We start from the raw sequence: 23266 nt of genomic DNA, 5'->3' as shown, positions 1-23266 counted from the left end.
ACTTGCAGGCTGCTTTTAGTGTGAAGCTCTTTTAGTCACTGCCACCCACAGCACAAAGCCTTAAAAACTTTGCAGACTTTTACTTTTTCTTTTCCTCTTTCATTACCCACGTGTGGACAGTTGTTTTCATGCCCATCCTTTTTCCGTCTATTTCAATTACTTTCTTTCCTTTAACCACCCGCCCACGTCCTGCGTCCACAAAACTAAACATGTGCACACATTAGCTGAAAACTTTTCCCCCCTCTCCTTGTCTTGTTTTTCAAGGTCTTGTTGAGCAGCAAGAAAAACCCCAGAGGAATATTGTGGCGATATGCGCTGAAATTTTAATCAGGAGGAAATGGGGCGGCACAGTACTGCTCCTTTATAGTATGAATTTGCACAGATGGACTCTTGCTGCTTGTCAGATCCATATGCGACACACTGAAGGTGTATGCAACAGAAAGGGAATGAAGTAGTGGGATCATGGGGTCGTAAAAGGGAGACCATGAAAGAAAGGAAAGACGAGTAAATGGAGCGGAATCAGTTTAAAAACAAACAATCATCTTACAAATGGGCTGAAGGTTTTCTTCGGTTGACCTAAGAGGTTGAGTACTTCATGAAGGGATGATGTTTTGGAGCACACAAGTCTTCATTGGAAAAGTCAGAATTTAGATTGAATCATGAGTTGATGCAGTTTTCTTCACACAATTTAATCTGCTCTAATCAATGTACGAAAGCTGTCCAGTACAGTTATTACAGCTATTAAAGTTACAGAGTATTCAAGTACAATTCAAGTTTACCATACTAAAATTGGAAGTCTAATTCAGGCACTGAGAATGTTTGCGGTGCCATTTATCAACAGAAGCTATTACTGGCTGCCCCGTTATTCTCAAGGGGTTGTTACAGCGGGCAGCTCCGCATGTCTGATTTACCAAATCAAATCAAACCTTTCCTTCTGCAACCCCAAAGGGATTTCTCTCTCTCTCTCATCCTGGGACTGAACCGCAGATTTTTTTGCTTGTTAGCCAAATGTGTGAACCATTAAACTATGCAGCCATGCCACGTATCAAAAGAGGATATAGTAGTAGTTCCCGTATTTCAGGCAGCCCCAGTTGCCTAAGTATAAGGCCTCCCAACTCGGGGATTGCTGGTTGTTGAGCTTCGTGTGGTGTGTGAGAAGCATGGCAGGTTATTTACTTGGTTAACTAATTAACTGATAAAACATAAGCATTACAGGGTTAGCTGGTGGTTTGATATCCACTTTCTTCAGTCTGTATGTCACAGTCGATGAGGACCAGTTTATCGCAGTGTTGCATACAAATATTGCCTCTGACATTAGTGCCAGTTTTGTGATACCACGCCAATGGCAGCATTTTGGCAGTAACTGTTGTCTGATAGACTGGCATAGAATCTCTTTTAGTTTGGGGAGGGTGTTGGTGGAAAACTGGTATTTGAGTGGTCAAAAAGACAATAAATAAGCTGTTCAAGGTTTTCCAGCCAGTTTCTATGGTTTGCTTGTTTTGTAGTACTCATGGCCCCAAGCTAGAGCATGGCCCCTGGATGTATAACTATAAATTCCTCTTTTGTCAGATTTGGTCATCTTCAACCGTCATATTTGTTACACCAGAAACACATTGTTAAGCTTGTGGGAATGTTTTGCCCCCAGATGGAGCAGAAAATTTCCCATACAAGGTCATACTGAGTAATGCATATATTAACTTGACAAAAATCTAAACCTAACATAACCCTTAAATTGTCAAAATGATCTCTGGGTCATAGGGGTGGGGGTCCTCACTTTGCAATAGGGGTGGGGGGAGTCGGTGCCTGAGTCTGAAGGCTTAATCAAAAAGATTAACCTAAAACGAAATCTTTGTGGTTGTATACTGTCCATTAGTTTGTTATTCAGGGTCGTATTCCTCTAAGCCAGCAGTCTGTTTAATAATTCATAGTATTTCATGCAGTCAGTGGTGCCATTTGTATTTAAAGTGTTTCACTAATTGCCTCCTCCCATCAAGCTAATTATTTCTCCATTGTGCTGTGATCCTGTAATTCACAATGCAGAGTCACTGAAAGTCACTCAGCGCGTAGAATGACTAAGTGCAAGAAGAAACAGCCTCCTTTGTATGCTGAGCTGCAGTATATCTGTATGTGTGTGTGTGGTTGTGTGTGTGTGTGTGTGTCAGTCAGGGCATTGATATTCTCCTCACAGGGTTGTCAAGCATGAAATAGAAGAGTACACTTTCTGTGGATAAACTCTCAGCAGAGCATTGTTAGATAGTGAGAGCTGATGCTCTGGAGAAATCTCTTAGCTGACACAGATACTGACGGGGTGAGGTAAAAAAAGACTGAGTGTGCTGCTCTGTTGTGTAAACGAGTTATGTTGGTTTTTCACATTTTATCTCATTAACAACAAAAAAGGTGTCTTTTACCATCCTGACCATTTCTGTGTGCGAGGTGGCTGAGCCTTTGCAGGTTTGGCGTGGGAGGTTGTGCGCTGGTTTGGAACAGAAATGTCTAGCACTTGAGATTCAGCTTCAGTCAACTGGACAATCAATGATTGTGTGACTTTGCCATTTTTACTCTTCAATCAATCTCCAATTTTCACTGCACTTCCACATTACTAACGGCTGGCAAACGTTATTTTTGGTGCACATCCAAATTGATCCCCAATCACTGGATTAGCAGATGTTTTAGAGACGTGCTGTTCTTCTGTTAGTCAGTCACAACTCTCTGCTCATCCTTGTTACCACATTCATCTTAGGGCCTCCCCATGCCTGCCGCCTAGTGCCGGGCAAACGGCACCTTACGGGAAAGCTGACGCCAAATTTACATCACATCCGCTGTCGCAAGCCGCCATTTTTGCTGATCGTGCACCTTTCAACTGACTTTTACTGAAATGAAGAGATGAGTCTACAGTCATGTCTCTTTTATATATACCAGTCCAGAAGTTCAGCGATTCTACAGGTGGAGGTGCTGCAATAGTTTGAAAAGATGGGATCACTGTATTTCTTTTGTTTCTGGGGGTTTTTTTTTGCTTCCACTTTTTTTTCATATTCACCTTCTTGTACCAATCCTGATGTGGAGGTTTTGTCTGAGTTATTTAGTTATTTACACAGCATTACAAGCTTGGCCCAGAAAAGAACCACTTCTTTTGGGCTGCCAGCAACCATTTGATGTGGTTTGCGTGTCTGGCCTGGGTGCCACCTGGATACCTCCAAGTAGGGCTGTTCGATATAACGATATATATCGGATGACGATATAAAAACGCCTATCGTTTCATTTTACGCTATCGTTTGTTTCGTGGTGCTGCAAAATAAACTGTTTACGGCAATATTTTTTCATCGTTTTGATGGTCACTGTAGTGGCTATATTAACTTCTTAAAGTTCTCTCTTTGCCTTATATTTAATATAACCACACTACGGACGGACAAGCGCCTGTTTGTATGCGTTATGGTTAGCAACAATGATGGTAACACCATCGCGTGTCTGTTTGTTTATGTTCCACATAAACCTTTCACAGTAAAGCTCAAGATCCCGTTGAGACTTTTCAAAATAAACTGAATCACGTGAAAGAGCAGATTATTTACGGATGAGAAGCAAAAAAGAGCCGCCAGGTGCTAAAAAATAAACCTTAGACTCAAACGTTAGAACAGGCTTTTCCCCGCAGCACGCCGTGTAATAAATACTCACAAAGAAAACGGCGGCCGTTACAATTTATGTCTAAAAAATGTATAGTTTCATGCATCGGTTAAAACACTCGACTCCAGCTACATGACGCGCAGCTGGAAACACTTCACGCAAGACGAGCTGCCCGAGATTCACAGAATTTACAGAAAATGTTACATTTGTGTGATTTATATCGTTATCGGGACGATAGAATTCTTATATCGGGATATGAGATTTTGGTCATATCGCACAGCCCTATCTCCTAGGTGAAGTGTTTTCGGCATGTCCTACTACTTACTGGGTCAGTTAATGCGTTTCACCTAAGCATTTACTTCATTGATACACAGTCTACGATGTGGCACTTATTTCCAAAGAATTACTAAAATAGGAGGAACTTGAGGAGCAAAGTTAAACCAAGATACCAACTTGCAAGCGTGCATAAGAAGCAGCTGGTTGTGACTGAAGCTAGAAGTTCTCTTACATTGCTTGCTTAATAGCTTCAAGCTGAAATTGGTTGAACATGTTGTGAATGATTGTTATAAATCAGGAAGTTCTGGAAGCTCTTCCCTACTTAAAATATCCTTTTGCCGTACAGTTGTAAGACACACTGGAGTACAAAAGATGAAGATCTGTGGAAATGTGTGCTGTATGTCCACGTCAGCCAATAAACCGTTCACTGGTTAATCCAGCCATCAGAGCAGAGCAAATGCAGATGTGTCTGTGTGTATGACGGTGCTCATAACCATCCCTCTGTCCAATTCTGTTTTTTTTCCATCAGGGAGTGAATCGTGCGGGGAAGGGCGCTCAGCTGGGACGCAACGGTGTGCGGCGAAAAGACTGGCATGACTATGAAGCAATCAAAAGAGACGCATCTCGATCTGGTTTGTCAAAATCTCTTTTTACAACTTCTGCAAAAATGAAACTTAATGAAGAAAGATGCTTTTGGATTTGCACACACACACATCCAGAGCGTTGCTCTCCTGGTATCCAGCAAGGGTGTAAATCTGTGCTTTGGATGCATTACTGGTGCCATAAATACTGTTTATATCTTCTACAATCATCACTGATTGGGTTTAATTTTCTGTTCAGGGAAAACAGCTTTTACACACTGAGTGTAAATTAGTCCAAATGGGTTTATCCCCTGAAATGAGCCGTTAAAGGCTAAAAGTTATTTTCCACTCTTCTTTCCTTTAGGAGGGAAAAGTGGGTAATTTCTGCTTAATGAAACATGCATGTCTGTAGATGATTAGAGTTGTTTTTTTGTTCTCCACAGGCCTATACTTCTTCTTTTAATGAATCCCCAAAATATGATGATGTAATATTATCCTGTGTGGCTTTTTTTTTTTTTGTCGTTTTGTTCTCAAACATTAATCTCCGATTTATATATCCAGAGACAAACTAATATATTTTAGATTAGTTTTGACTTCAGCTATAGTTAACAAGAGGGTGTGTTCTAGGATGGATGTAGCTTCTAGGTCTAAAAGGTGGAGCTTTCTAAGCATGAGAAGGGGGTGACTCCTGTGGGTCCAAAAGGGAAGTGTGTGTGTGTGTGTGTGTGTGTGTGTGTGTGTGCGTGAAAACAGACCCAGACTTCTTTGCTCTTAACATTTCCTGATGAGGTCATGGACTCAATTACTAATTTGAAGTGTTCTTAAATAAAACGCAGTATTCATTTTAGTAAATTGGTATCACAGTGAATATAAGTTTAATTCCAGTTATTATAATTCTGTAATTCTAGTTCGTTAAGTTCTTTTCTTTATCTCGTGCACGCCTCTGTTCCTGTAGTGATGCAGTCACTAAAAGCCCAAATTCACTTACTGTTTAATTTCTCCCCTCTTGTCGAATTTCTGTGAAGAGAATGAAGTGTGAGATTTGCTTGCTCACTTTTGGTCTGTATAGATTGACGTTTTTGTGATGAAATGTTGTTCATTTGTAGGTAACGGTGAACAGGGGAAGCCGTTCCCCCTGACTGATGCTGACCGGGTCGATCAAGCCTACAGAGAAAACGGCTTCAACATTTACGTCAGCGACCGCATCTCCCTGAACCGCTCTGTTCCTGACATCCGCCATCCAAAGTGAGTTATGTGTGTTTTCGGTAGAACACCAAAAAACTTGTCACTTTATAGTCTTATTCATATGTTTAAAGATAAATCTGCAGAGTCTCTAGCGTCACTCTGTATATGAGACTGCGACTGCACACTACTGGCCCGTGTAGTAAAACACTCAAAGTTTTACTACACGAGCTGCCATTTGATTAGCAGTAGAGTTTTTACAGAGGTAGACTTCATGAGTCAGTGAATAACTGAGTGTTGTTCAGTGCTGTTCCAACAGGCTTATGTTGGGGATTTTTATCACCTCTCAATCTGCCATATCAGTCATTTCTATTGAGTGTGAGGTGGGCACCAGATGAAAAGAAAAAGAGAAAACACTTCTTAAAATTTCTAGCGAAGTGGCCAGTAGCCTTAAGCAAAACTGCCATTTTCTACAAAAAATACATCTGTTGGTGTGGGCATTTTCATCATAGAGGCAAAAATGGGCCACACAGGACCAAGGGTCTGCAGGTTTTCATTCCAGCCAAAGACTGCAGCAGGTTATTTTACAGATTGGCATTCCATCAACCGGAGAGGAAAAAAATGAATCACCTGCTGCAGTCCTTTAGCTGGATTGAAAACCTGCTGGCTCTCAGCTCTTTGTGTAAGATACATGTTGTGCAAGGCTAATATTTGAAATCAGTGATTCAGATAAGCTTTCTGCTCAACAAGATGCTGATTTACACAAATTAATAGTGAAGGTCAGTGGAAATGTTTCTTTTTTTTTGCCTTGAAAAGGACGGGAAAGGCGTTCATAATGTTTAGGTTTAAGCATGAAACTGTGTATTCCAGTGCTTTACAGAACAGAACACAAGCATACTCGCACAAACACAATCAGTGTGTTCATTGCTGTTTAGCTGAGAGTAGGGATGTTAAACATGAGGCCTTGGGAGTAGCCAGCAGGCTGGTGTTTGGCTTGAAAGAAAAAACAGTGAAACTTGCAGTGAAATATATTTTAAAATGAAATGCATTGCTGTTACCAGTGTGGCTATATTCAGACAGTAAGACTATACAGGAGTGAAAATGTATGGAAAGTCCACACGTCCTCACAGGAAGCTGGCAGCAATGTGGTGACCACAGGCCATCTTTGGGCCTACTTTAAGCTTGGCCAGAGTGATTCAAGCAACTACTGATGAGAGTGAAGGATACTGCTGATTGACATTAGAGGGATACAAATAACTGCTAAACTGGTATGCAATTGTAAGGAAAGTAAATGTAATTAATGTGGAGACATTATGATGCAATTACATTTATTTTACAGAGACATCAGGCTGTTCTGTTCTTCATATTTGTAGGATGCACTTGTAGTTCTTTAGAGAGGGCATTTTATTCTGTTCTTTTCTTCCTTCCTGTTGATGTTTGGTTTTACTACCTCAGGGATCGATTCGGGCTGTATGTGGCCCATGAACTAAAATAAGTGTGACTCCTCTGGCTTAGAGCTAGCGTATAGTTGGTACATTGGCTGTTTGGGTCAGATAAGGAGGTCAAATTCCTACCAATGATTAACTGTGTCTGAAGACAACTTTAGGCTTAAACACTACATTTGGTTTAGTTTGAATGTCCAAAAAAAGAGCCTTGATATGTCCGTCCGTAACGTCATCTGACTGGTTGTGTGACTTGAACAAAGAAGAATCGATTCTAAAGTTCAGACCTGATGAAATTCCACAGCAATAAAAAAAAGAGGAAAAATGTTGTAAAGCTGTTTAACCAGAGTGAAAGCTTAATGAGTTTGGAATGGGTACTTTTTCTGCAGTATATGGTAAATGGCCTGTATTTGTATAGCGCTTTACTCAGTCCCTAAGGACCCCAAAGCGCTTTACACTGCATTGTATAGTAGTGTATATTGTGTATATATAACTATTATGCTATTTAGCAACTTCAAAATCCAAATGGTTAAATATCCTCCTTTTAATGCAGTTTAAAGTCTCTTTAGTCGAATTTATTTTTAAACATAACAATTTTTAACAAATTGAAATCTTTTGATTAAGTGACAAATGTGCACTTAGATCCACAAGTTTGATGTTTGACAATCACCAACAACTGCATTATGTTCACGTTATTTTCATTTTACAATGACCAGAGCTTAACTTGTATCTGTGCTGAAATGGACGTATTCATCAACCCAGCAATCCACCGGTTTCATACAGGCATCATCCAACTCTCCTGACACGTGCAGACATGATAAAAGTAGTCAAAACTGAGAAAACTGTCACAGAAACTCAAGAAGCTTAAATTAATTTAATTTGTGAATACATTAACGTTACTTATTGAACTTAAAGAGTAGGTGCATTTGGGTTTAGCGTGTGGTCAAAATCTGCTATGAAGGCTTGAAAGAGTTTAGTGATTTCTAGAGGAAAAAATGCAAAACGTCCAAAGTGAAGCAAATACCGATTTTGATGGGGCGATCGTGGCTCAAGAGTTGGGAGTTCGCCTTGTAATCGGAAGGTTGCCGGTTTGAGCCCCGGCTCCTACAGTCTCGGTCGTTGTGTCCTTGGGCAAGACACTTCACCTGTTGCCTACTGGTGGTGGTCAGAGGGCCCAGTGGCACCAGCCTCGCCTCTGTCAGTGCGCCCCAGGGTGGCTGTGGCTACAATGTAGCTTGCCATCACCAGTGTGTGAATGTGTGTGTGACTGGTTGTGTAAAGCGCTTTGGGGTCCTTAGGGACTAGTAAAGCGCTATACAAATACAGGCCATTCGATGTAAAGCAGAAAGCCATTATTAGACACCAGGACAATTCTGCCCTAACCAAAACCTACTTGGCAATGTTTGCACCTTTATTATCCAGGCTGGCTTTGGTCCAACTCATTACGACGAGCACTGTTTCGAACAATTGCTCCGATTATCAACCTGACGAGCCTATTAACAGGAGAGAGTTGGCTTTACACACAGAAGTTGATAATGCACCATGTGTCGCCCATGTACTTATAAACCATGTTGTTGATAGTAATTAACAGTGTCATTGATGTCCCCCCGTGTGCAAGGTGTTATGAAGTGACAGAACGTGTGCCGAGTTGTACGGGAGCAGCTTTCCGTCTGGCTGCTGTGGGGCTGCGAATATTTTTCAACCAGGATTTTCTTGGGAGGAGGATGAGTTCAGAGGATGGAGAAAGTGGAAAGTCTGGCTCTTTTTGATTGGTCACAGTGAAGCAACAGGGAAGCTTAATAAACGAGACAAACTCAAAAACCCTTTATGACCCCATTTCCTGCCATGTTTATTGAACTGGATGGAATGAATAACATATTGATGATTTTGCTAATCTGTGGCCAAGAGGCCATTAGAGTCCAATGGGATTATCTCCTTTGGAGTTTAAATAAATGTCTGGCTTTACTGTTGGAGTCTGCAGAAAGCTCGTGGAATAAAAATGGTGTGAAAACAATTTTGTTCTGTGAGATCATGAATGTGCATAGCAAATGCCACCAATCAGTTCTCATGTTTCTAGTTAAAGGAGGGGTTCATTTGTAGAAGCATTCAGAAGGCAGATTTTATGAGCAAGAAGTATAATGTGTTAACTTCATTGATTGGAGGTCATTTTAATCAATTCTGTCATCTTTGTTTGATTACTCCGAGGTGGAAGATGATCCCAAAGGCAAAGCTTTGCTCAAACTGCTAATAAAGCCAAATTCTGCAATTCCTGAAATGGCCACTTGAGGCTCTCTCCAAAAGCAGGTCTATTCCTGTAAACATCCATGGAAAATGCCGCCGCTTTATAGCAGAAATGAATGCCTTACTAGCCTGGTACAAAAGGCATGTTATATCTCTGTTGCTAGTTCAACATCTTCATAACATCTTTATAGGAGGTATGATTTTTATAACGCATCTTTTTAAATTTTATCGAGGCCTGTTCATTATTAAAGGTTTTACCTGTTTTGAGTGACAGATTCGTGTGAAGTAGGCTGCTAGTACAGCTCACTGACTGGGCCTTGTAACTGTTTTTCTAATGCTGCTGCCTTATGTAACACATTTAATATCTGACAAATAAAAACTGCTGTGTGGTACAGTCCATCCAAAAAGTCTGTGCTTCAGTTTGGACAATGACATTGTAGAATATTAAGCTGTTTTGCAGCACTGATTAGCAGAAAAAAATAAATCATGCTGGGGACCAGAATTGGGAGTCGGACCCAGCACGCTTTTGTTCTAGAATTTATGCCTAAAACTAGAAAAGACCAGTTGAAGAATAACATGAACAAACAACAAGTGCAACAGCTAGCACTTAACTTAACTACTACTTGGCTTTACTCTTCATGAATAAGATGAGACAAGATGTTTGCTTCTTTGTTTACTGCCCCGGTGTCGTGGACTTGATGCGATGACGAGGTGCACATTAAGCTGAGCATTTTCTCGTATTCAAAGTATTCAAAGACAGATGCTGTAGAAGCACGGTGAGCCATATGGGCCCGTGTTTGCAGTACAGAGTGCTGGGTTCTTTCCAGCTTCTCCTCTGACTCATTTAAGAACAAAATACTGAAAATAAACACAACGGCAACATTATAAATATCATCTGCTTAACAGCTTTGGATCTGGTGACCCGATTCGTCACAGATCAGCCTTCAGCTCTTTCCCTCTACCTGACAGGGCTGTTCTCTGACCCTGCTGTCACTTTCTTGTGGGAAGCAGTTTTAAATGCTTTCCCTCTCAAGGTCCCTCCAGGACAGCATTTATGTTATTTCTGATTTTTTTTTTCCCCCTTTTTCTTCAGTTTTATAAAGTTTCCACATCCTGTGACCTTTATGAAGCATTTTCCATCACAGAGCCAGTTTCCACCAGTACGGCATCACGGTGGCACACTTTATCAATTTTATATTGGACAGAGAACTCTTTGCTTGTTATAGCTGTCAAGGGAATAGAGTTCAAACTTTGCAAACTCACAGGCAGCAGTATCGTGAAGCAAGCGTGGAATCAAATGTCAGAAAGAGCAGATAAGTGAGAAATTTCCAGTCGAGAGCTTCAGGTGTGCCCGGCCTGCTAATGGTAGGATGATTTTAAAGGTTGAGCTGTTGTGCATAGACACAGGGATTACTTTAAATTCGTCTTTAGCTCTTTGGTGTTATTTTTATCCTGATTGCATCAAGGGAGCTTTCTGAATATGCTAAAAGAATTTGGCAATGGTTCAGAACATAATGATTCTGCTAAAGTGAGCTGAGGGAAAGTTTTTATTCAGTAAAGGTACGGGCGGTGGCACAATGATAAGTTAATATAAGAACTTGGAGTTCTTGTTCTTGCCTTTTTCTGGCTCAACATTTTGGACATGTCTTTCACAACCACAACTAACTATATATATATATATATATATATATATATATATATATATATATATATATATATATATATATATATATATGACAGCTTTCAGTTCATAACTGGATCGTTGCTCAGCCACAACCACCAACGGGCGATGGTTAAAATCTGACTCAACAGAACTCTGTTGAGTCAGATTTTAACTGAACACTGAACTGAACACTGAACAAAGACTGAACATTTTTATTGTCTAGGCCACTCAGGCTTGTGGGAAACTAGCGCGAGGACCCAGATGCTTCACACAGGGCTAACAGGGATGGGGGAGGCCAGCAGGTGTATCTGTTTTACTGGTCAAAGTAACAGGAGAGTGACGGGTGTCCGACAGCTGTGTGCCAAATCTATTCACATCAGGCCCGGGCCTCTCAACAGGATTCGTATATCCATTTCGCTCTCACTCACTACCTGAATGACATGATGGAGAGACACACAGGATGGGTTTCAGGCAGCCACACGGGCCTTGAGAGACTTAATTACTGCCGCGATAGATTCTCCTCCTGATCTTTCAGAGAGCGAGAGAAAGAAGAGACAAATGTCTAGAGGGGCAAGCCAGCAGGTGGTATGCTTCATTAGATCTTATTAAAAGAGCAGCTCATTGTTCAGGTTGGGCTGGTAGAGGGCGCACAGCAGTACAGCAAAGTAAAGGGCAGCTCCACAGGTTCCAGAAGAATTTCTACCACGCTCTCCATTAGCATTTTAAATAATTACCCCAGCACAGAAACACATGGAGGATTATTCTAACTATGTGGTAACTGCATTTTGGTAAAGGCCAAACAGACATGATGATGAGGCTCTATGAACCTTTGTTACAAAGAGAAGGGCTTACATGTACAATGTACCCGAAGAAAAAGTTGTATAGAAAATCTGATGAACTTGCAGAGTTAAAGGTAAAAGAATAAAACATTTTACAATGCTTGCCACTGAACTAATGAGTGTGGGCATGCCTGTTGCTAACACAATACTATAGTACGCTAGTATGCTACATTACATATCTCCAGTCCATCTGCAATTTATTTAGGTTACACTTCATCGAGCAGGTTGAAAAGGAATAAAGCTATTTTTGCAACTTTTTTTGGTCATTAAAAATAATCAAATGATAATTAGGAAAAATGTGCAAATCTTCCTCATAACTTCTAAAAATAAAGATTTCTTCCCCTTCTTGTAACACAACAGCTCACTGAATGTCCTTGAATGTTAGACTGTAGCTCAACAGAATAAGACATCTGAAAATGTCGTCTTCACAAAAATCAAAAACTGTCCCTGATTTAAATTTGGCCAATCAGTGCTCAGAGGTCATGTCATTGTGTGCTTCAAACTTGCACTTGTGCACAGAAAGTATTTAAACTGTTAATCTGTTTTAAGCTGGCCTTTTCAAGTCAAGGACCTTCACTGGTGATGAGAGCTGGATCTCAAACTCCAATCCAGAGACCAAACAGCAGTTTTCAGCTCGCAGCATCCAAGCTTGAAAGCAACGGTCAGGTGACCAGTAACGTGTTTGTTTTTCCAGCGTTCACAGGGTTTTGCTGTGAAACTTGATGTTCAGACTGTCAATTCAGTGTTCTGCTTTAACAAACTGAACTATGGTGTGTATCTACCATAGTGTTTTGGCACTAAGTGGATGGAAAACGCAGGCCATTACTGGTCGCACCAACACAGTCGTTGCTCACCAACCACTTGTTCCCCAAGATTTATCTCCTGTAGATGTATTACCCATGCGAATACTGTAATAGGGACAACTTTGATCAGAACAGCCCAATAGTGACCAATTCCAGGGAGCAATCCAAAATTACCATTTCTGTTGGGGCCAAACGAAAAGGTCTTTAATTCTTTATGGAGTTGGAGGCCTTTGTTATCACACCTTGAATTATAGGTATTTTTCACTATTGTCTGTCATTTTCTAGATGAGATTTCAGAGTACTACTGAGCATTGGATTGGTTTGTCATTACTGGTACCACCCAGTGTTTACTGGGTGGCAAGGCTCCCTTCTAGGATCACCCCCCCCCCACCCCCCCCCCACCCCTTTGCATGTACTACACAGAAAGCAGAAGGCGGGAACAGCAGTAGCAACAACCGATTTCGGAATACTACTGAGCTTTGGATTGACTTTTCCTAGAAAGAAGTGTGTGTCGAGATTGTTTGTGGTTGTTAGTATTACTAACAGTAATTGGGCATCGAAGTCATCAAACTTTGTCCAGTAGTTAATGAGCTACTTCACACTGGCTAAAAATATATTATTACATATTTCCCTTTTGTCTATTCCTCCTCTTATTTGTTGTGTCTTCCATGTGTTTGTGTAGCTGTAAACACAAGCTGTATGCAGAGAAGCTGCCCAACACCACAATCATCATCCCGTTCCACAACGAGGGCTGGTCGTCGCTGCTCAGGACGGTTCACAGCGTGCTGAATCGCTCTCCCCCACAGCTCATAGCCGAGATCATCCTGGTCGACGACTTCAGCGACAAAGGTACACAGCGCACACACGCTCATCACTACTGAGGAGAAAACACCTGCGTTCGTGTACATACGCACAGTCTGTGTGGCTTGCTGCAGATAACTGAACTTTAAGTGAACTATTTCTGCTGTTCTGTCCTCCCCTGCTCCCTTCCATGCACAAACACAAACCACTGAATCATTTGTTTGCTAGTAATGTTGACTGTTGCACAAATACCGAGCTGCTCAGAAGTAAACGTGGCGGCCAGCTTCTGCGGAGGCCCGAAAGTGATCTCAAGACACTCATGCGTATGTATATTATAAACAGACCGGGAGAGAAATGGAGACACTCTCACTCATAGTGGTGAGTCAGGATTTCAGAAATGTATCTCACTGGGCCTGTCGGCCATTTCTTAACAAGACTAGAGTCTTGTTGCTGAGAGCCTTGCCTAAATTCACTTCTGAGCATTTGGTTGGTTGTTCTTGCCAGTATGGTCAGTAAAAGTACAATAAAATAAGAAACATAATGCATACTGCAAAAAGGTAACAATCTTATTTGTAACCCATTCAGTATAATTCCAAAAATATTATTTCTATCTGCAGTAGTAATACTTGGGGTCAAGGCTGTTTTCTAGGTCCTTCCTATTAAGCTGAGCCATATCATACCGTTCATGGTAATACCGGTATAATGTTGGGCAACGATAAGAAAATGAAATGTCGCGCTAGAATATGGGTAAAACGCACATGCGCAGTGCCTTTGTTTTCATACGCACATACCGGCGACGGCGAATGAGAAGAGCGAAAGCGGATCGGTTTGTAAAAATGCTGCAACTTCAGTGGTGTGGAACTGGTTTAGCTTTCGTCCGTCAGATACACAACAAAGCACTATTTTTGGAAGAGCATGCTAGCGGGCCGTTGTTGTTACCGTGTTTTTTGGAAAATACGGCACACTTAAAATCAATCCTTTGATTTTTCTGAAAATCGGCAGTGCCCCTTATAATCCCGTGTGCCTTATGTATGAATTCTGGTTGTGTTTACTGACCTCGAAACGATTTTATGTACACGGCGCTCGAAAATCTGTCAAATGTTGTAGTACGTCTTTGCTAAGCTACGAACCCGCACCGCTTACTGGATTGTCAGAGCATTACGGCTATCGTAGGCACGAGCCTCGCGGAGTGATACGTACTGTGCTTCAACATAATATTACCGTATTGTGTGTGTATAACCTCTTTTTAAGTTTTTGTGGATATTATACATGGTTATGCTGAGGATATGTCGGCCAATTTCCACTGGAAATGCCTTTTGGTTAAACTGTCAGCAAGGAATTTGCATTTGCACTGTTAAAATTTTATATAACTTTAATGCACATAAAAAACAGCTGCTTGTTTAAGTGAAAATACATTGATGTTTTTTTTTTCCCTAATAAAGTTGTGGAGTTGTAAAGTATTTTGTCTAGTGTCAATTATATCGTCAGTTGTATCGTTATCGCAAATTTTCAAATGTAAATCGTGATAAATATTTTTGGTCATAGTCTAGTTCCTATCCTCGTTTCAACTTACTTTCCGCAGGCAGCTGTAGCAAAAACCCAACACAGAACACTTAAAACAGCTATGATACTGAATAAGGCAGAAACGGCAGGAAAGGGACAGCTGGGTTTCAAAGAGGCTTGCAGTGGCGCAGCAACTTAGAGGAGTTGGTGTGGTTCAGCTAATTTGGTGGTGGCCCAAACTAATATTACACTTGGTTATATTAAATGCAAGTCCTAACCAAGCTCTATGTGCGAGCTCGTAACATCAGCTGAGCTTTTTTGTATCATTGTAATAATGCCAGGACAAATGTTTAGCTTAAGCAGCTAATGCTAGATGTTTGTCATGGCTGTTTGTGTATTTTCCTTCTAAAATCGACACTGTGGGTTAGTTTTCAAAGCAAAGCCTCAAGCTTCCCTGTCTGCATAAAAATAATTTATATTGTTAATCTGTTCGAAGCTGCTGCCTGCAGCCGTCTCTGAACAGATGCTGATGATGAGGGTGTTCTGTGGCCCGGCTAGTGTTAGTGAGGTTAGCAGCAGAATAATCTACTTTCTGGTGTGAACCGGTATTCTCACACAGACAGCTTAATCAGTTTGAACTCTGGAATTAATGTACAGCTTTGAACCCTTACATAATAAATCGGGGGGACAAGTGCAATGTTATCAGCAAGGCCTCGATGGAGGTGAGAACACGATATTAATCACGAAGCCTGCTGCAAAGCCACCGTGTGATGCATAATTTCAGGTTCACTTTTCCAGCTCCTTAGATATTAAATAATTTATGGAGAAAAAAGAAGAAGAAGAAACTGGCATGAAGGAGGATTTTTACTCGACTTTCAGAGGTGAACTGCTTTGTCGGTTGTTAAGGAGAGAGGTAACCGCTCACATTTTATCAAACCCTGTCACTTTCTTTCAGGCTGATTAACAATCTCTGTGCTCCATGGCAGCAGGCTAGCCCGCAGAGTTACTGATGGCCTGTTATATTAATTGGCGCTGTTTTGTTTTGGTGCCTCACTGCTGACATGAGGAAGATAAACAATTGATGAGATGTTTTTCTCAGTGCAGTTATATTTTCTGAGGTGCTAATTAGTACCAGGTTTATATGTTGTGTAATTATAGCCTTGTTGCAGAGCGGCGTTTCAGGAACAGCCTCTTCTCTCCTTTTAATATCATAATTAATGCAACTATTCCTGTTTGACTTAGAGGATACCTGATGATTTATATTTGTCTCTGTGCTTGCTGTGCTCAGCTTTGTGTTGTATTGACTCAACAGAACTTTTCTCTTTGGGTTCAGGAAACTTTTAAGTGGATTGTGAACTTCTGCTCATTTCAAACTAATTTAACTTCTTGTGATGTTATTTTTAGATGTTAAAAGTGTAAGAATCTTAAAATAAATTAAATTAAATGTGAAATTAGAGTACCGTTGTTCCCAGTTTACATAAATTGCAAGTTTGTAATGTGCGTGTGGGTGTTTGTCAGCTTCAGATCAGTTCTTGTGCTCAAAAGTTAGAATTCAAAAGACTATTATTGGAACCGAACATCATGTTTAATGAATATGCAGATGAAAAGTTATGTAGCTCTAAAGTTATATACTCGATTAAATCCTCCCCTGAAAATCATTTTCTTGCATCTTTTGAAGATAACATTGTTTATTTAAGTTTAATATGTTGCTATAGATTTTCACTTTCTTTGGTCAACCAAAAAGGGAAGCGGTTGCTGTACGTGGAAGTCATCATTATTGTAAATACTAAGAGGGGAGTTTTGGGTGGGAGATTTTCTTTTTTTTTTTATTCTAATGCATTATTTTAAAAAATGGGACCAGACATTGACTTAAGATACTTAAAAACAAGTCAAATTAGTACAAGCACTGTGACAGGTTATAGTGAGAGTGAGGGTTATTGCTTTGTAACAGAAGGCCGCAAAAGGAGGTGGGAAAGAAGGATGATGAAAGTTGAGGAAAAAAGGCACTGGGAAGAGATACTTTAAAAAAAAAAAAAAAAAAAAGATTATAACTGTCAATATTTTAATAGTTAAACTGTGGCTGCTTTGTTGGGATGCATAGGTGTAAGATATGTTACTTACAGGTCTTTTTTTTTTTTTTTTTTTGGTAATTTGTCAAACTGTGGCACTCTGGTTTATTGGGGCATCTTTGAAAACTTTGAAGTTATTCCTGACGTGACGTTTTTTTTTTGTTTTTGTTTTTTTGGGGGGCGGGGTGTGTTTTGGTAGCATCAGAGAATCCTAAATAATGTAGATGTCCAATGAATAATGCCAAATTATTGTTTCTTAATTCATCAGCTGTTTTGAATTTGTGTGGTAATGCATGTATTATGAAAAGAATAGATAAATTTACATATTTGAGTCCCGGTTTGGTTGAAGCTTTAAAACATTCAGGTCGTCAGTACTCCAAATCATTATTACTGCAGTTGGTCCATCACTGTAATTCTGCCTCTAGATGACAAATAAACAAACACGTTTTTGTTTTGTGATTCTGAGAAACTGACAAATTAAATCTGTCTCATGCTGTAAAGTTTCAAAATCCACTCTTTCCTTGTGCTCCTTCTAATTTGAGGGTTTGAACTTCTTCACTCCAGCTATGGAAGAACTGTGAAATCTAATACAAGCTTATTGTAGGTTATTTCTTTTCTTTTTTTGAGTGACCCAGTCAGTCATACTTTTCTGTATATTGACTGATTGCAAAGCACAGCCTGCCTCCTAACACAAAGAACAAAGCTGCACAGAATAATTGACTGTGGCTGCTGAGCATTCACACCCATAGATCATTTCAGGAATACCTTAATGGGTTCTGATGCCTAGTGGTATTTAGTTGAAAGAGACTTGAATATCCACAAGTAATCTGAAGAGAAATAAATCAATGTCATTATAAAATCAAGCCCAGAGGACGATCAATGATGAGACCTAGAAGTGTGACAATAATGTGGCTTTATAGTGTGAATTAGGAAACTGAGTATTACAAAGGTTGTTGTGATGACTCATGCCTATGACCACACAAAGGTCACTGTTCAGTTGTTTTTGCAGTACCATATGGCATTTCCAGGTGTCAACATTATAAAAAAAAAAAAAAAAAAAAAGACTTTTTTTACCCTCTAATATGTTAAAGAGGTTTTATTCTGAGCGTATTATCATAAAATATTCAAATAAAATTGAAGGGAAGAAACTGGGTAAATGGAAATGTGCATAATTTCTGATGATGTGGTAACATTTTATTTTTATAATTTCTTACTGTTAAAAAAAAGAAGTTAGACTAGACTCTGTATTGTCATTGTACATGTACAACCAAATTGTGGAATATTAAATACAATCTTTGTTGTATCTTCAGTTCTCAACTGTGTTCAATCCAGGATTGTTCATGAATTTTAACCAATGGGACATGAAGTGAGGATAATGTCATAGGAATACCAAAGACAGAAAAAACACTTTGAAGAAATTTGGCAATACCATATGGAATTTACAGGTGTGGATTCAAACGGTAAACTTTTAGATTTTTGTATGTTAAAGCAATTAATAACTTCATAAGTGAGTTATGCCACTACTGGGCAAGTAAAGTACTGTAATGTACATAAACAACGTCTTAGTATATAGAAAATAATGTCGTACAATATAGAATGAATGGTTTACGGTATAGCTGTAGCTGTATATACATTATAATTTCTCCATAGGCATCAGTATTTACAGTGTTTAGATGTGTTAAAATGCGCTACGTTATTGTGAAACTGTCCTATAATTGTACAACAGTTTGTTACAGTGCAGTAAAAATGCAGAAAATCTATTTCCAGAGTTAATTTATTGTGTTTAAAAAACACCACTTAAATAAGTAGTGTTGGGGAGACACAGTCTAAAGTTCCATATACAAGAGAAATGCACTGTGGTAACCTCGTATTGTACATTTTGCTTGTACATGCAGCAGTTCAATAAAGCTGGGACTCTGACTTGAAGCTTCTCAAAACCAGCAAAGACTGCTCCTCCCAAACTGAATAAGCAATGTAACATTCACAGATGTTTCTTTTTTCAGTTTATCAGGTGCAAAAAAACACATACTGAGTGAATCAGTTATTGCAGAGACAGCACACTGGGATAGATGGGGTATGATTACAGTGGTGTCCTCAGGCAACCGAACAAAAGTGCACAAGAACATAAATTCAGTTCCACTGCAAAGCAGACATGGGCGTTTATCAAGAGGTTGATGTGCAAATTTATGCATCGCTCTGTGATGAAATGGGAAATAATTATAATGGGGGGGAAAGGGGAATTTAATTTGGATGAGATGGAGGATGGAGAGATATGGATAAACTCATCAGAACAAGCTGGAGGAGAGAACTTCTGTTGTAGCTCTGAACTAGAACACATCAAAGTGGATTATAAAATAAGAGCACTTTTTATTTTTTATTTTTTTTAGTTTCCCACATTATTTATTATGCTCATGCATTTATGTCTTCATTTCTAAATGCCAAATAATGTTACAAAAAGTCATGAATATATCCGAGCAGTTCAGCAGGCCATCAGTTACCATGGCAGCTTGAGGTGATCATTTATTATGAATAGGAAGAAAGTTTTTTGTTCAACCTATAGAAGGGGTGTCAGGTCCCTATGATGTAATCCAGGTAAGAAAATCCCAGGTTGATTCTGCTCATCTGAACACAGCATATTTATCATGCAGTTGATAAAAACACTGTAGTCAGATGAGCAAAATCACCTTTGTGTCTATAATCATGTAAATTTCTACTGATGTTAGCATTTGATTGTAAAATTGAATTCAAACTGACAATAATAGCTTGTTGATCTTCAGGGGTTTAGGTTTGGGATATTACAGGTTGTGCTGTGCTTGTGTCACCTAGTTAGCGGGCTAGCAGCTGAAAATGTTTTACAGGCATTGCCTGATAAACTTGCATGTGGTGTTGTTCTGTCTTAAGTGGCATCTTCAGTGCAGAAGAATTAGTTATGTATTCATCTTGTATGTCTTTTATAAGAAGAAATTACTTAACTTTGAAGCCACATTATATAATCATGATGATAATACAATAATAATCACAAAAAGACAAAATAGGAATCATGGAAACCTTTTTTAATAAACACATTTATTCAGTACGTTGTGTGAGCTGTGTTCTTTTACATTTATTCATCTCATTTTAAGTCTATAGATGTCATCACAAGTACTAAACAAAACAAATTATCCATACTTATTTTTAGCTAATGAGAAAACATTTGTTAATTCCAGACATTGTGTGAACTTGACATCTTAGCAGGGTGAACATTTGTCCACATTGGTTTGTCCTTCTGCAGTAGGAACCAGCTGCACCAAGGACAGCAGAGGTAACTTTTAAAATAATCTGCACTCTGAGCACAGTGGGAAATATATATAGACTTCCCACAAAACCCATCTGACCCCTGCCTTGAGTGATATGATCCTAGACTCATGAACAAGCTTTTTGCTACTCCTTTGTTCTTTGATTCTCAGGGTTACTGTTTACCTTTAAACAAAACAAAAAACTAACTTGCACAACATAATCTCTCTTTAAACCAAAGCCCAATGTAAACCAACCCCCCCAAAAAGTAAGCTATTTAGTGTATCCGAAGCCAATGCGGTCAACACAGCCAGACTCCAAAGGAGCAGACTAAAATATACATTTGAAGTTGTCATTTTAAATGTCATCTTTAATTATGCAACCTGTTGGGGAAAACACACAAAAAAGAAACGTTCACACTTTTCTGTACAAAATGTTCACTGCCAAGTAATGTTTGTGTAAAATCTCTGCTGTAATTTCAAAGTGATGATTGATTTGGCTGTTGCCACCCACCGGAGTGGAAGAAAAATATTACATTTAGCAATATTTGCATCCACATTCATCTGTTTTTCAATACGTTGCACCTTGTCAGGGTAACGTGATCCCTACCTCGCTGTACCCTTCTCACACACGCTCGCCCACGCTTACCTCTGAGCTGCTGGAGAAGTTCATTCAGGCAGAACACTGACTCATAGATAACACGCAAAACACTGAAACCTGCTGTTTTTGTCTTCTGTCTTCTTTTAGCTCCTGTCTTCCCTCCCGTTCTTCTCCTTTTTGCTGTTCTTCTTCTCTTCATTTTCCCTGCATGTCTCTAATCTTTTCTTTGAGTGTTGTCATTTTTGTCTTATCTTTAGGATAAGACATGTCTGCCCTGTTTCATCTCTTTGACGTCTCATCTTGTTTGTGCTTCTCCTTTCTTACTTTTCAACTGTACCAAAAATAAAAAATAAGATGATGAGTTAATGTAACTTCCTTATTTTAACACAGCTGTTACTAAATTAAATAGTAAAGTTAATCCAGCACAGTATGTGAAATTTGTGTGGCTTATCCTGTGTTTTAAGTCAGCTTTGCTTATTTGCAAGTTTAATGCACTTAATGCCATTTCTTTAGTTAATGTTTGCACTATATTCCACACTAGGGCTGTTCAATATAAGGATATATATTGGATGATAATATAAAAACGTCTATCGTTTCATTTTACGCTATCGTTTGTTTCGTGGTGTCGCAAAATAAACTGTTTACGGAAATATTTTTTCATCGTTTTGATGGTCATTATAGTGGCTATATTAATTTGTTAAAGTTCTCTCTTATATTTAATATGACCACACTACGGACAGACGAGCAATATGAGATTTTGGTCATATCGCACAGCCCTATTCCACACACTGCAGAAGTACAGTGACACGGTACACAACATAAGTTATTGGGGAAAAAAATACAGTCCCGATCCAAAGTTTAAGACCACTTAAAAGTTTAGGACCACACCTCCAAAAAAAACTCTAGTTCAAGGAGACGAGGCCTTTGTTTTTGAAGGTCTTCAGTCTCAGATTCTATCTGATGGTTATGGGTCTGCAGTCGACACCAGTAACACCCTTAATTTGGGTCGACGATCGTCCAGTGTCTTGACGGACGGCCAGTTGGAACCATCAGCGCAGTGCTGGTTACATTTTTTGGGGTCTTCCACTTGACTTTTTTTATTCCATAACCATCAGGATCATTTAAGAAATCCCAAAAGACTGTCTTACTGCATCCCACCTCAGCAGCAATGGCACACATTCAGCAACCCTTTCCCCTTTGCCATCAGAACATCATGACAGTGTGACTACCTGACAGAAAATGACACATTTTTGCACAGATTTGGCCTTTTAAAGGCATGTGGTCTTAAACTTTTGATCAGCTGTGAAACTGCTTGTTTCATTTTAAGTGTTGTTTTCAGTAAATTGCATGCTCAAAAAATGTTTTGTCTCAGTCCCACTTCTTCTTGTTGCATGTTGAAGCTCTACTTTGGAACCTTGTTAAGATCCAACCATGCAAAGTATGATTTTTTTTTTTCATTTTATTTTTTTTTAATTTTTGGTGCCATTTTTCAAGTGGGCTTAAACTTTTGATCAGGACTATATGGGAACACACCTACAAAGCTGAGTATAGGCAACTACGCTCTTCTTTAAATGATGTTAAATGCACAAATTTAGCTGAAGTTATGACTGCATTATGTGGCTTTGAATCCATTTCAGTGTGGTGGGTTTACATTTTTTAGTGGTTTAATATAATTTATCTGACTTTGACATTTCTTCATATTTCAATTCTTGGTCATTTCTGTTGACTCTTGCTTGCTTGTTTTATTTGCCCTGACTGTTGCAAAACTTTCCAGCGTCGTTCATTTGTCATCTCATATTAATGCATTGTTGTCCTTTTTATTTCCATTTTTTTGAAATTAGTTTTCTTGTGGTCTTTTACCTCGCGGCTGTGACATTTTGCAGTTGCAGACAAAGAACAAAACCCGCCAATGGGCAAACTATGTAATGGATCTTATTGGAACACACAAACCTGGCATTCAGAGAGTAGTTCCTTTTTAGATCTAAACCAACATGTTTCCTGTCTAATTCCTCGATGTTGTCAGTAATGTAGTAACAGCAGTTCTGAGCAGTCTCCCTTTTCAAATGACTTCCTGAAACAGATTCCCTTCGTGAGCTAAATGGAAATAAATCTCTTTGTATCAAGTCTGCTGTGTTGCAGTAAAATCTTGGAGTATTTTGTTAACAAGTAGATTATAATCACTTTTCATTTTTTGGAATATTTTAATTGCTGTATATATTTTTTTTACGGTATTTTTTTTACTGTTGCCTTCAGCTGCTGTTTCACAATAATTTTTCAAATTTAGGATAAAATGTTCTTTCCTTTTTTCCTGCCTTCCTTCCCTCCTTCCATTCCTTTCTCCATCCTTCTGTCTTCCTCGTCCATCTTTGCCTTCT

General features: G+C 39.3%; 1 protein-coding gene across 1 annotated transcript in view; it reads left to right on the top strand.

The window, feature by feature from the left end:
- The window catches only part of galnt10 (UDP-N-acetyl-alpha-D-galactosamine:polypeptide N-acetylgalactosaminyltransferase 10 (GalNAc-T10)), a 115459-nt gene that overhangs the window by 30245 nt on the left and 61948 nt on the right, over nucleotides 1-23266 (top strand). Inside the window, exons 2-4 of the mRNA XM_084940957.1 lie at nucleotides 4424-4526; nucleotides 5582-5720; nucleotides 13328-13494. Of these exons, the coding sequence (XP_084797083.1) occupies nucleotides 4424-4526; nucleotides 5582-5720; nucleotides 13328-13494 (409 nt within the window). The remainder of the gene's footprint in view (nucleotides 1-4423; nucleotides 4527-5581; nucleotides 5721-13327; nucleotides 13495-23266) is intronic.

The sequence above is a fragment of the Perissodus microlepis genome, chromosome 10, assembly GCF_051167445.1.
Source record: "Perissodus microlepis isolate ML-2025 ecotype Zambia chromosome 10, ASM5116744v1, whole genome shotgun sequence".
Lineage (NCBI taxonomy): Eukaryota > Metazoa > Chordata > Actinopteri > Cichliformes > Cichlidae > Perissodus > Perissodus microlepis.
The sequence above is the reverse complement of the archived record's forward strand: the minus strand, read 5'-3'. Positions and strand labels throughout refer to the sequence as shown.